The sequence below is a fragment of the Canis lupus genome, chromosome 1 (genome assembly GCF_048164855.1).
Source record: "Canis lupus baileyi chromosome 1, mCanLup2.hap1, whole genome shotgun sequence".
In the NCBI taxonomy this organism is placed as follows: Eukaryota; Metazoa; Chordata; class Mammalia; order Carnivora; family Canidae; genus Canis; species Canis lupus.
Window position 1 is genome coordinate 63,357,435 of NC_132838.1, and position 14,499 is coordinate 63,371,933.

Sequence of the window (14,499 nt, forward strand, 5' to 3'; positions counted from 1 at the left end):
AGAGAATGAAATGAAGGAATAGCAACTTTCAGAACAGAGTCACAGATTCAGAAGCTTGGGTTGATGGGAATTCCTTGGGTAGAGAGAGCATGGCTGCCACCCAGGTGGGCTAGAAAGGCAGACTCCCCACCATACGAGATCCAGAAGACAGTGTATTTGGCCAAAGAGGATAATCTCAGGTCCTGACATCTAATGGAATTTTCTCTGCTATGTTTTGGATTTACTTGAGACCCATAATGCCTTTGTTTCTTTTTTTTTTTTTCCCTTTTGAAATGGGAATGTCTATCCCACTGTTTCATTTTGGAAGCAGATAATTTGGTTTCTGATTTTGCAGATGGAGAGAAATTTTCTGCAAGAAGAATCATACCCTGCATTTCCATAAATGTTTAGGATAATGAGATTTGGGACTTTGAACTGATGAAATGTTGGATGCATGGAGGGTGCAGGGAATAGGATTCTATGGGCTGAATTGTGTTCTCCCAAAAGATAGGCTGAAGTCCCAACCCCCAAAATGTAATCTGATTTGGAAATATGGTCTTTGTAGGTGTAATTAATTTAGATGTAGTTACATGGGAATAGGCTGGGTCCTTAATCTAATATGACTAGTGTTCTTACAAGAAGAGGAGAAAAGACAGAGATAAAGACACAAAGGAAGAAGACATCCATGGGATGATAGAGGCTGAGATTGGAACAATGTAATTTCAAGCCAAGGAACACCAAGGATTGCTTGCAAACACCAGAGGTCAGAAAAGGCAAGGAATCTTGTCTCACATCCAGTTTCATTCTTCTGCATGTGGCTGTCCAATTTTCCCAGCACCATTTATTGAAGAGACTGTCTTTTTTCCAGTGGATAGTCTTTCCTGCTTTGTCAAATATTAGTTGACCATAAAGCTGAGGGTTCACTTCAAGATTCTCTACTCTGTTCTACTGATCTATGTGTCTGTTTTTGTGCCAGTACCACACTGTCTTGATGACCGACCACAGCTTTGTAGTACAACCTGAAATCTGGCATTGTGATGCCCCCGGCCCTGGTTTTCTTTTTCAATATTCCCCTGGCTATTCAGGGTCTATTCTGATTCCACACAAATCTTAAGATGATTTGTTCGAATTCTCTGAAGAAAGTCCATGGTATTTTGATAAGGATTGCATTAAATGTGTAAATTGCCCTGGGTAACATTGACATTTTCACAATATTAATTCTTCCAATCCATGAGCATGGAATATTTTTCCATCTCTTTGTGTCTTCTTCAGTTTCTTTCAGAAGTGTTCTGTAGTTTTTAGGGTATAGATCCTTTACCTCTTTAGTTAGGTTTATTCCTAGGTATCTTATGCTTTTGGGTGCAATTGTAAATGGAATTGACTCCTTAATTTCTCTTTCTTCAGTCTCATTGTTAGTGTATAGAAATGCCACTGATTTCTGGGCACTGATTTTGTATCCTGCCACACTGCTGAATTGCTGTATGAGTTCTAGCAATCTTGGGGTGGAGTCTTTGGGTTTTCTATGTACAGTATCATGTCATCTGCAAAGAGGGAGAGTATACTCAGCCATTGGAACGACAAATACCCACCATTTGCTTCGATGTGGATGGAACTGGAAGGTATTATGCTGAGTGAAATAAGTCAATCGTAGAAGGACAAACATTATAAGGTCTCATTCATATGGGGAATATAAAAAATAGTGAAAAAAAATAAAAAACACTGAAAGGGAATAAAGGGGAAAGGAGAGAAAATGAGTGGGAAATATCTGAGAGGGAGACAGGACATGAGAGACTCCTAACTCTGGGAAACGAACAAGGGGTGATGGAAAGGGAATGGGTGGGGGGTGGGTGACTGGGTGACCGGGCACTGAGGAGGGCACTTGATGGGATGAGCACTGGGTGTTATGCTATATGTTGGCAAATTGAACTCCAATAAAAAAATAAAAAATAAAATAAAAAGGCAAGGAAGGGTTCTTCCCTCCAGGTTCAAAAGAATCATGGCCTTGCTGACACCTTGATTTCAGACTTCTACCTTCCAGAACTGTGAGAGAATAAATTTCTGCCTGACTAAGATATCCAATTTGTGATATTTTATTTTATTACAGCAACTTTATAACACAAATAGTAAACATGAACCAAAGATTTAACTGTTTTGAGAATCAGATTTCTGTGTGTTCTTTTAAAAAAAGTTTCTGTTGCATACTGGAAGCCTTAGAAATGTTCATTTCACTCAGGTGCTCCAAAAAAAAAACCAACCAACCAACCAAACAAACGAACAAAAAAAAAAAAAACAGAATGAAAGGACCAGTTTTCCTGACAGGATATCTGCATCCTATAGTAATCAGTAAAAATAGGGGTTTTGTAGGTCAACTCAATTGCTTCTTCTGAATCAGATCCATTTCTCAGAAATTTCTCCTTTGTAAGTAGAATTTTTTCTAGGAACAGGGGTATAAATAAATATGCATTATGTTTGTCTTATTTTAAAATTTGGTAAAGGATAACATTTTGTGTAATATTTGCACTAGGACACAACATTGGCAAAGAGGTAATATGCTATTTGCTATAAATATGGAATGCAAGTATGAATTTATACATAAAACATACATACCTGATTTCTCTTCTTTCTTTACTTGTGACTCTAAAAATATAGGTGAACATTAATAATGATGATTATACAAAGATAATTTTTTTCTGTATTCATGCATATTTCTTTTATATATTATTTTTTTAGATTTTCCATATTGATTTTCTTCTTTTTATGGATGCAGCAAGTTGATACAAACAGGCAAATAAAGGTTACTTATTATCCATCACAGTAAGAATTATTTTGAGCTAAAATGAAAAAGTGAACTAAAGTTTTTATGAGAAGTTAATGAAAGGTATTGGTCTGTGCCTTAAGTGAACAAAGGTTGGAAAAAAATCTTAGCATAGCATGTTTTCAGAAACACAGAGGATATTAGAAATACAAAAGGCATTAGAAATATGAGGATATTAAGCACATTGTCTACACAAAATAGTTATGATTCTAATAGCTTGATTTGAAGCAAAATACTCAACTATGAAATCAGGGGATAAGTAAAAGCATGCATTTAAGATTTGTTTTATTTATTTATTTTTTGGCATACAAAAACATACGTGGAGGCTTAGGCTTGACTTCTTTGTCTAGAAAGAGTTTAAAATTATTAAAGACTGGGTCAGTAAATTGACTGAATTGACATTGAATATGAAAGAATATTACACATTTGAAAATTAAAATAAAACAGCAAACAACTATTGTTCTTTATTTAAATTCTACAGGATATGCAATTTAATGTCTATACAAAATCACTAATTGAAAAACAATCATTTTTAAATGGTAAAACTCTTAGCTTAATTTTATTGCACCATTAAAAATAATTTGCTCACAAACTCTTGTGTGCAACATTAACTTTTAAGTCTAATATTAAGATAGAACACATAATTTTATTTTGAGAAATTTCTTCTATCTCTTATTATTGAAGAGAAAAAATATTACCTATTATTTTCATTTCCATTAATATTATTAAATTTTATCTAGCCTGGTATAATATATTAAAAATGATTGCTACTGAAATTGAAACTCCAGATGATTAGAAATATATGTTTTTATTGCATACTGGATCCATAGTGTAAGGGTTGGCAAACCTTCTATGAAAGATCAAATAGTATATATTTTTTACTTTAGGCCATATGATCTCTTTCACAACTATTCAACTCTGTTGTAACACAGAAACAGCTGTAAATATTATGTAAATGAATGGGCATGGCTGTGTTCCAATAAAACTTTATTTATAGAAAATAAATAAAGGTGATCAGTCTGTAGGTCATTGTTTGTCAGCCCCTGCCTTCTGCATAGTCAGTTTTAATTTTCTTTATTTTTTTATCTCAACAGAGATTTCAACAGTAAACAAAAACAGCTTCCTTTGATTCTGTATTCCCTTATAAATATCATCCAGTACCTATCATTGTTCAACTCAGCTTCTTGGGAATGTCATCTTTACTTGCTTTTTCTACTTCCTGACTCCCATTTAATCATTCACTAAAATCTAGTTTCTATTTCCACCATTTCATTTATCAGGTCTCTCTGGTCATCAATCCCCGCCCCCCCTTTGCCAACACCAATAGATGTAGTTAACTGTATTGATCATTTTTCCTTTTTAAATTCCCATTCACTTGACTTCTGATTAGTCCTCACACTTAAAACTATAGAAAACAGACAAAATATGTAAAACACTGGCTTTAAAGATATTGGGTATAGACAACAAAGGATAGTGATTTTTAAGTGATGGGAAACAAATGATATATGTCCTATGATTGCTCCAGCTTAATGCCTTAATAGAATTATAAAGCCTTAGTGAAGGAACAGAATTGAATTGACGAGATGGAACTGGAAGTCTGGAAAGGCCAAGATAGCTAGAGATCATAGGTCAGAGTCATGTAAGGCTGCAGAGAAGAGAAGAGAGAAAAAGAGATAAAGTTCTAGAGATTTGTGGAAGGCCCTCTTAAATCTTCAGATGAGCACCAACCAGCATAGGCACACATGGAAATTACTTGGGGTCAGGAAAAGTGTCAGTCTTCCAAGTTTGATCTTTACTTCAGTATTGTGTTGGCTGCTGTGAGGTTTTTTAAAATTTTTTTCCCCATTCCACATAACTTTTAGGATCAGTTTGTCAATATTCACAAAATAACTTGCTGGAATTTGATGGAAATTGCATTAAATCCATAGATCACTTTGGGAGCAACTGACATCCTAATAACTTTGAATCTTCTACTTCCCACACATACACTATCTCACCATTTATGCCAAGATTTTGATTTTATGAATTCAGGAATTACATTAAAACATACAATGCATGCTAAAATTATTATACACTTCCTTGGACTTGGTATGAAAACCCACCTTTCTAATATTCAGGCAAGGATAAAAAGCCCGATTAATTATAAAATTCACAATGTTTTAAGACATAAATAGGTTTTTACAGGGAATTCCTTGTATAGCAATTCCTGGTACTGTTAACTGAGTACATTTGTTTTATGTGTTCTCAACAGGAAAAAAATAGTATAATGTAGTAAATAACATCTTAAAAAAAATTCCTACCCTAAATATATGACAGATTTCCACCCTCTACTCTCACTATGAGCCAATTACACTATTCCAAGCACAGTCCAATAAGAGAAACGTTACTTTAAGTCCAATCAGTTCTACTCATCCCTGCAATCAGGTTGTGACAAACACTGAATGACTATTTATTTCCACAAAGCTGTTTAATTATGATATCTGGGTTTCAGAGTTGGTTTTTACATGCCCTCTCCCATATATATTTATTTCCAAGTCAATTTCAATTGCAGCCTATATTATTCTGCTGTTCTCTTTACACTCTGCCTTATAGATTTTATCGTGTTCCCCCAAAAGTTATGTTGAAGTCCTAAGGCTCATTATCTTGTCAATTGACCTTATTTGGAAATAAGGTTTTCGCAGACATAATTAAAGTGAGGTCATTAGGTAGGGTGGGTCCTAATCTAATATGACTGATATCCTTATAAGAGGAGAAGAGACACAGAATTGGACATGCATAGAGAGAGAGAAGATAATGTGAAAACATACAGGGATAATACCATGTTGTGACAGAAACAGAAATTTGAATGATGTTTCTACAAGCCAAGGAACACCAAGGTTTGCTGGCAATTCTAGAAGCCAAGGGAAAGGGATGGAACAGATAATCCTCCAAACCTTCAAGGAAAGCATGACCCTTCCTACAACTTGATTTTGGACTTCTATCTCTAGAATGATGAGAGAATAAAGTTGTTGATAGATTTTATCATGAAAAAAATGAAAAAAATGTTTAAAAAAAGATTTTATCATGAAAGGATGTTGAATTTTTTTCAATGGTTTTCCTGTGTCTATTGAGATAATTACATATTTTCATTTTGCATTCTATTAATATAGTGCACCACATTTATTTATTTGTGTATATTGAACTATTTTGCATTCCAGGGATAAACCCTACTTCATCATGGTGTATAATCCTTTTAATCTGCTGTTGAATTAAATTTGCTAGTATTTTGTTGAGAATTTTTGTATATATATTCATCAATGATATTGACCTAGTTTTCTTTTCTTGGAGGATCCTTAGTTGACCTTGGATATTTTTCAGGATTTATCAGGATAATACTGGCTACATGCCAGGGACCACTGGGATGGACCTGGCATCTGGGTCTTAGAGGCTGGGCCAGTATTGGGATAGTTTGGCAGACTGGTTTCAGAGGAACCAGCTTAGAGGCTGGGGACCATGTGAGCTGCCCTCGTCCTGGGGCAGGACAGGAACCTAGGTCTGTGGGAGCCATTCCTAAACCCAGGACCTCAGAAAGCCACGAAGGATGACTTGGTGCTGTGGTAGGGCAGTAGGGCAGGAGCCTGGGTTCACAGGATCCCAGTTGGAGCCTGGGTCTATTGGGGTTTACCTAGCTTGGGATCAGGCTGGGAGTCTTGGTCTATGGGAGCTTGCTTAGAGCCTGAGGCTGCAGGTACCAGCCTGGTACCAGGGCCGGCTCTGATCCTGGGGTCTGTGGGAGGTGGCTGGTACTAGGATGGACCAGCAGAAGATTCATGGTAATCTGCTAAGAAACTTGTGCTATGATTGCTGCTCTGAGGCTGTGGGAGCTGGTCAGTGCCAGGGTAGGGTGGGAGCGTAGTACCATGGGAGTCACCTAGGACTTTGAGAGTCAGTCTGGTGGTGGCACAGGCCAACACTGGGGTCTGCATTGAATTTGGGTGATCTCTTTACTCTCCTTCTTCCTCCCTTTCAAGAAAAGTATATTTTTCTGTTAAGCTGCCCAAGTATGGAAGATGGGGCGGGGATAATGTGAATCTGTATTGACATCTTCCTCAATGTCTTATTGTTTTTCTGTGCTTCACTTAGGTGCTATATTCCCTCACCTGGAATCCTTAGCTCTTCTGAAAGTATATTCTGTGTATAGATAGCTTTCAAATTGATGTTTTGGGGAGGGAATGGACACTAAAAATTTCTATACCATCATCTTGCTGATGTTATTCCCACATGTTCTTTAGCTCTTTTATATTGTTTCATAATCTTATATATTCAGTTAAGAGGTGATATTATACCAGTTTAAAATCTGATGAAGCTTCACAGGAAAACACATCTGAAGATACATGAATGAATAAAGTGCATGTGTGTGTCTATCTATACATGTTCAAAGGCTATATATTCCCTAAGGTCTACACTTAGCAATAAGTGCGAGGCCAATATTGATTGTTTGTTGGAGGAGAATTCTATAAGGCAATGACTCTCAAACATTAATGTAATCTGGGCATTTATGAGGGATGTATATGCTGGACCCCACGCTTGACCTCTAGAATCATAAATTGGGGTGCCCTTCAGGTATATCAGACACATTTTGAAGTTTGAAAGCCACTGTTTGATAACCATGACTATATTTGTTAATAGCATTCACTTAACAAAATCTATGGCTATTTTTTGCAATTTTGAGTTCTAGCTAATTGTATATGTCATATTTATCATATTTCAGCAAATAATTAGAGTCAAAGAGAAAGGTTTCAATCCACTAAGACATAAATGGATAAAGCTAATACAGAACATGGTTATGTTGATTCTAGTGTGTCAACTTTTCAATATAGTTGACAGTAATATTCTATTCAGATGTTTCTGATTGAGATCTATAAACGATGTGATTGATATGAAATCAAATTTATATAACAAGAATTTTTTATTTTTACAGAGGAAAACAAATCATTGTAATTCTGATGTTCTCATGAAGATAGCAACTGGCTCCATATCACAGGTGTCAAATAGTAAGAAGCAATATAACAAGTATATACATACATATATTTGTTTATTTTATTTATAGGAATTTTAGGTTTTTATTTTTTTATTATAGCTTTTATATTTTTGTATTTTCTAAATTTCTTGAATTTTATTAAAAACAAATGAAATTGTCAATGTAATCTTCCCAATTTCTACTTCTACTATGCATTGACTTAAACAAAAATGGTCATATTCAATGAATAAAAGAGAAAGTAAAAAGAATGAGTCAAAAATATTTTAAAATGTTAGACACATGAATGACAGAAATCACAGCAGTTTAAAATTGCATAAAATAATATATAGCATGTCTGTATCTATATATACTAAGGAAAATTCTAAAATTTTTCTGACAAAAAAATTTCTGACATAAAATAAAATCTTGACCTGGTACAGTCAGAGAATATTAATGTGTAGTGTACAGGGACAAGCAATAGATAAGAGGTCTTAAGGGTTGAGTTTGGTTCTCACTCAAACACTCATTTGTTGTGGAACCTTAACATCCATTTAATTTGCTCAGTTTTTCATTTACAAAAACATTAGAAATGGAGGAAGTTAGATTACATGGTTTCTAAGATTTCATGGGGGTAAAGTGATATAATTATGTTAAATATTAATTTAAATTAAAATAGTAAATCATTGGGATCCCTGGGTGGCGCAGCGGTTTGGCGCCTGCCTTTGGCCTAGGGCGTGATCTTGGAGACCCAGGATTGAATCCCACGTCGGGCTCCCAGTGCATGGAGCTTGCTTCTCCCTCTGCCTGTGTCTCTGCCTCTCTCTCTCTCTCTCTCTCTGTGTGACTATCATAAATAAATAAAAATTAAAAAAAAAATAGTAAATCATTTACAAAGGAGACAGAATTTAGATAATCAACCTGAAAAGTTTCAGTATTGATTTCTTTTGGGCTTATTGCTCTTTAGTAAATCTGTTTGCTCAATTGCTGATAGATTTTCTGCTGTTGAAGCATGTTAGAGTTTAAGGGTAGAAGAACAAACTTGGTTTCTTTTTCTTTTTTTTTTATATTTTATTTATTTATTCATGAGAGAGAGAGACAGAGACAGAGAGAGACAGAGAGAGCCGGAGAGGGAGAAGCAGGTTCCATGCAGGGAGCCTGACATGGGATTGATCCTGGGTCTCCAGGATCACGCCCTGGGCTGAAGGTGGCCCTAAACCGCTGAGCCATCAGGGCTGCCCCACAAACTTGGTTTCTAAGACACTATAGTGAGTGTTCCAGATATAATATATCTATGTACACAGCTATTTAGTACAGAGAAGAAATTGGCTCTGCTGTAGATTTACATCTTCACCAGAAAGAAACATCAAACAGCCACTTTACCTTTTAAATTGACTTGAAGATTAATATCCAAACTTTGTACCATATATATAGAATAAGCGAGCCATTTGGAGGAGGCAAGAAAATATAGGGTCTTTTATGGGATGCTTAAACCAGTTCAGAAATCTTATTACATTTTTCTAGAAGCCATTATTACTCAGCTACATGTTTTATGAGGTTTTATAATCTTTTAATTAACAAAACTAAAATAGGAGTATAAACATTACATATATAAAATATAAAACTGAAAGGAATTGCTTTCTGAAGTGTATATGAATTTGAGTAAACATTCTTTTTTCTTCTTTCACCTGTAGACAAATTTATAGATAGAGGCAATCTCATTTATCAAATGTACTATATAATGTTATTTGGTTGAAAAAATATCATATTTTTATTTATATAATGTTTACAAATATACTTTTAGATATTTAACGTAAAATTATCTATATAATGTAAAAATAATGTAAAATGATTCCATCATTTTACAAACCATCATTTATGTGGTGCTATAAATCAAGGAAATAAATCACAAATGATGCTTTGAAAATTGACCTTTAATTTCCAAAAAGTGACTTGGTAAGCAAGAATTGCCTCTGACAATTGGAACTAAATCTGTGGAAGAATTTTTATTTTATGTTATAGAAATGCAATCTGTTGGTAAGAAGTAAAAATATTTTTCATGGTGTCCTTTAATTTTAAAAGCAGCATTATTTGGCAGTATATTGAAATGGAGTTTGGAAAGTTCTTTATAGTTTACCCAGTATTAAGATCTGTGGTAATATGGCCTCCTAGATACATGAACCCAGTGACATTCATCTTTATTGGATTTGCACTGTGCTCAATTTTCTAGGTATCAATTATTTTGTTCAATTTCTTAAGGCTGTACTACAATAAATTTCCATGGAAACTTTTTTGTTATCCAAGCATCTACCCTTGACCGCTCTGTTTACGATCCCCCTGTTATATTTTGCCTCAGATGAGTAGTGAGGGTATCTTGGGGTCCTGCTTCTTGATGTTCAAAGGGATTTAAAGTGATGTTGATTAAACTGTTAGTAGCAAATGTTTTGCTTACACCATGTTTCAGTGTGAGAGATCGGAGGAAGTTAATAGAGAACCAATAGAAAGGGGAAGTTAATCAAAACCATTACTTTGAAACCTCTTTTTATTTTTGACCAAGAACTTAATATAACACTGACAACATACCATGATTATTCAATCATTTGATCATTTGATTCAGCAAACGATGACCTAACATTTAGGGCATGCCAAGCACTTCAAACTCTTAAGAATAGGCGTATAAGACTTACCTATTAGTTGAAAAGCTGAATTCTTATGGATAAATTAAATTCCAGCTACAGTCATAGTAATTAGATTTGGTTGAAATGCCATGCTAGGTAGTTCTCTCTCTTTATGGGCAGAGACAGAACATCAATTCTGATATCATGCATATACTTTGCAAAGTTGGGAGAAAATAGAAGATATGGGGATAAATGGGTTTATTCCACTATTGACCCACATAACAAACATTCTAAAGAAAGACTTTTTTCTATTCCAAACACGTTCCCTATATTGGTAAATGATACTACATTCTATCTATAATTCTAACCAGGAGGCTGGAACTCATCCAAAATTCTTCTTCAGGCTTTGCTATCCCTATTCAGCTCTTAACAGAACCCTGTTGATTCCATTTTCTAAATATATCTGGAGTGTACTTCCACTTGTTTATTTCCTTCTCAGTTTCTGCCTCTATTAGAGATTCAAATATATCATTTACATTCCCCATCATATCACTGGATGCTTTTGCCCTCTTCTTGCCTCTTCTCATCATACTGTGCTCATTTGTCAAGTCTCAGCTCAGCTGTTGTCTCCCTCTGGAATCCTTTCCTGATCTCTTTCCAGGATGAGTTAGATGCCCTTAATCTGTACTCTCAGCATCGTATGAAAACCGTCATCTCTGTACACTGTAATTATTTGCAATACTTTGTAATTATTTACTCATTTGTCTTCCACAAATAAATTGTGAAATTCACTAGGCAGGGACAGCAATGCAACTATCATCTTTGTATTCTTAGCACTTGTGCATTGTCTCAGGGTGTCAACAATAATTGTCTTTAATGAACAAGTGACAACTCTATATAAATGGCTTACTCTATTGAGTAATGCATGCAACTAAACATACTCCCACCAATGACTCACTGAAGAAGCTGCTAAAATATTTGAAAAGGACTTGCAAAAAAGAGAGAGTTCTTTTTAACTCTGTGGCCCTTCACTGAAATATACCACTGGCAGAAATCTTCCATTTTTTTTCTACGTAGGGAATTTTTCAAATTTGTATTGTGGTCATCTCATTTGAGATATATGAAAATAAAACATGTCAAAGTTTGTGTATGGAATTTCTCATTAGTGTTGGTTATGGTTATTTTATCTATGAAAAGGAGAAAATTATGCCATGTTTAGGTGTGACTATTGAGCAGTTTGACCTGGAATATAATATGTATTCCTGATTATTTCCGATTGATTAGCACCATCTTTCCCAAGCATGTTTTAATTATTAAGATTTACTAAACTCTATTACCATAAACACCACCTGATCACATCCTGATACTTTAAGTTGGTCTTAGGAAAGAAATGAGACAAGAAATGAGCTCCCATCACGTTGAATCCTACCAATGAGATTCAGTCCTGATTTTAAAAGTCAGGGTACTGGTTAAAGCATAGGGTAGGAATGGAGGGTTTGTGAGAAAGAAAGCTCAGTAAAATGTCTAAACCTCGATGGACTTGTCTAAAGTTGTCAGGAATGGCTCCAAAGAAACCATTATTTCTGCCATGCTTGTTATTGGTCACACCAATCTCAGTTCCTGCACTTGAGAATATTCTGTTTTGAAACCAGAAATATGAGAATAAAAGAGATGGTAGTTAATACTATTTCTTTTATCTTCTTCAATGCTCAAATAAATAGTACTGTATCTCTTTCTCAACATGTTTTGTGTTATGAGTGCTAAATTGGAATAGCATATGAAAGAAAAGAAAAGATCCCTCATGTTTGTCCATAAGAGGCAACTGAAACTTTTCTCCTGGAACATGATTCAATTATTAAATATCAACCTTCCTTTAAGCATATCACAAGTGTGAAACACTTCATCACAGGCTTGAGAAATATTCCCATGTGTGAATGTTGTATTGATCCACTAAATTGAAAAATAAAAAAAAAATTGATCTAAGAATATAGTTTTGAAAACTGGATGATATATTGTGTGTTATAAATAATATACAAGGATGTTTAGTCCTAAGAGAAAGAAAAAAAAAAGAGATTGAGAATAGGTTCAAATAATTAATAAAACTAGCATATTTTAGAATAGCAAAGAAGAAATAAGCTAAACAATACATTAACATTGGGGAATTGGGTCTTGTAAATTTTACAATATTTTGTCAGAGTAACTCACAAATTAACCTGGAAACAAAAACCTTTCTACTAGAGTTGACTTCTTAATAGGCAAGTGTCTAAAAAACTTCTGAGTTTTTCTTTTAATTTACAGGAGCCAGACCATCAACTTCTATGGCAAGTTATAAAGTCTTCTCTAGTGAATTGCTTTTGCTGTCCTGGAACATCTCAATTTGAATCTCATTACCACCTTCCTCAATTAGTTTTTATATTGGGTTGAAATTGAGAAGGAGGATTTCAGTGACAGTTTTATAAAAAAGGGGAAATAAAGAGTATTTTCTTATTCTCATAAACTACGGAGGGGAGAAAATCATTCTGGGGAAAGGCTGAAAACGAAAAATTGACTTTTGGAGGATTCTAAAATATATTCAGTTGAAGACATCTCTAAAGAAGACGACATATCTAAATAGTAGCTAATAACTCTTTATTTACCCTAATGTTAGTACAATTTAGCAATTTTAAATGAAACTATCTTGTTCTCTTTTTTTTCTCTTAATAGAGAGAACTTCCCGAGGATTTACAGAGCATGTGTCAGCTGAGGGAAACTGTACCTGTCATACCCTGATTCAGAAACTCCAAATGGGACTATGCTTGATTGATTGAATTGACTAAGAAATATTACATCTCCAATCTCCAGAAGATAGAATTTTTTTTAAATCAAGACTTAAGTACTCAAGTCACCATCAAAAATAGGAAAAAAAAGAGATTCTAGTACAAAAATACTTTTTGCATGACAAAGGTTTTATACTTTTTTTTGCCCACAAAACAAACAAACAAAAAAATTGTTTTGGTAAGCAAAATGGCCAATGATCATGTCTCAGATTTTGAAATGACTGTCCCAAATTTTAATTCTGGAAAGTTGTTGTCTTGTATACTTATTAGTATAATTAACAGATAATATATTAAATGTTTATTTTGTGCCCAGACCATACTAACTATTTTAAATGAAATACTTTAACATTTATATAGTAAACCTCGTAAGGTCAATTTAGCAGATTAAGAAACAAGCTTCCCGATCCATCTGAATATATAAAATGAAAACTCCTACTCATGTGTTGATTCAAAAACATTCACTGAGCTCTTGTTATGTGCCAGGAACTGTTTGAGGAGTGGAAATACATGAAATAAACCAACCTTAAGGAACATACGCTGTACTCCCCTGTGTGTTATTAGTATCCTCTAGAATTGTTGTCTAAGCATTGCTGTAGGCTGGCAATTCAAAATAGGAGTGCCACAGTTCCAAGTGGGTTTTTTTGTTATTGTTATTCTCCACCCACCTCCCTCTTCTGCCTCCCTCCCTCTATCATCTCAATTATTCTGACAATAGGATGGTAATAGTATACTTGAGGTTCTAAATTTGGCAGTAAACTATATCAAGGCTATGTTGGCAAGAGGAAGGTACACTATATTTTAGGTTACCCTGAAGTCAAAGAGGACAATTTGCAACCTTATAAGACTTTTTTGTTCCGTGCCTTAGAAATCAAGTTGAGTGTGTGAAAGAGGTCATTGTTATGTTGAAAGAAGCCAGGAAACATTTGCTCTTTATATCAGCTTCCTTGTCTGTAATTTAGACAAAATAATGGAACCTAAGTCACAAGATCATTATGAGATCAAATTATGTTATATATGTATGTGAATAATTCCTCTTGATTAATTAATTGCTCTGCCAATATTAGTTATGTTTTCATTTTCCAAGATTGGAATTAGAAGGCATTTAATAAATGTCCCTGAACTAAAGAGTAAAAATCATTACAGTTTTTTTTTTTTTTGATTCATTGTTTCCTTTGAGTAACAAACCCTGCCTACCTGTTGACTACTTAAAAAATATTAGTCTGTGATAGAAATGGTGGTTGACTTGCTGCCTTATAGATTTACATGAGTCTTGAT

The 14,499-nt window shown here is 34.5% G+C and overlaps 1 protein-coding gene across 18 annotated transcripts in view; it reads right to left on the reverse strand.

Annotated features, from left to right (window-relative positions):
- The window catches only part of TRDN (triadin), a 362,263-nt gene that overhangs the window by 45,751 nt on the left and 302,013 nt on the right, over positions 1-14,499 (reverse strand). For 16 of the 18 annotated variants that reach the window (XM_072832697.1, XM_072832631.1, XM_072832729.1 and 13 more), the window contains 2 exons: positions 3,114-3,140; positions 2,587-2,616 (listed from right to left, as the gene is read on the reverse strand). In XM_072832697.1, coding sequence (XP_072688798.1) covers positions 2,587-2,616; positions 3,114-3,140 — 57 coding nt within the window. The remainder of the gene's footprint in view (positions 1-2,586; positions 2,617-3,113; positions 3,141-14,499) is intronic. The other 2 variants (XM_072832706.1, XM_072832662.1) reach the window with 1 other exon arrangement.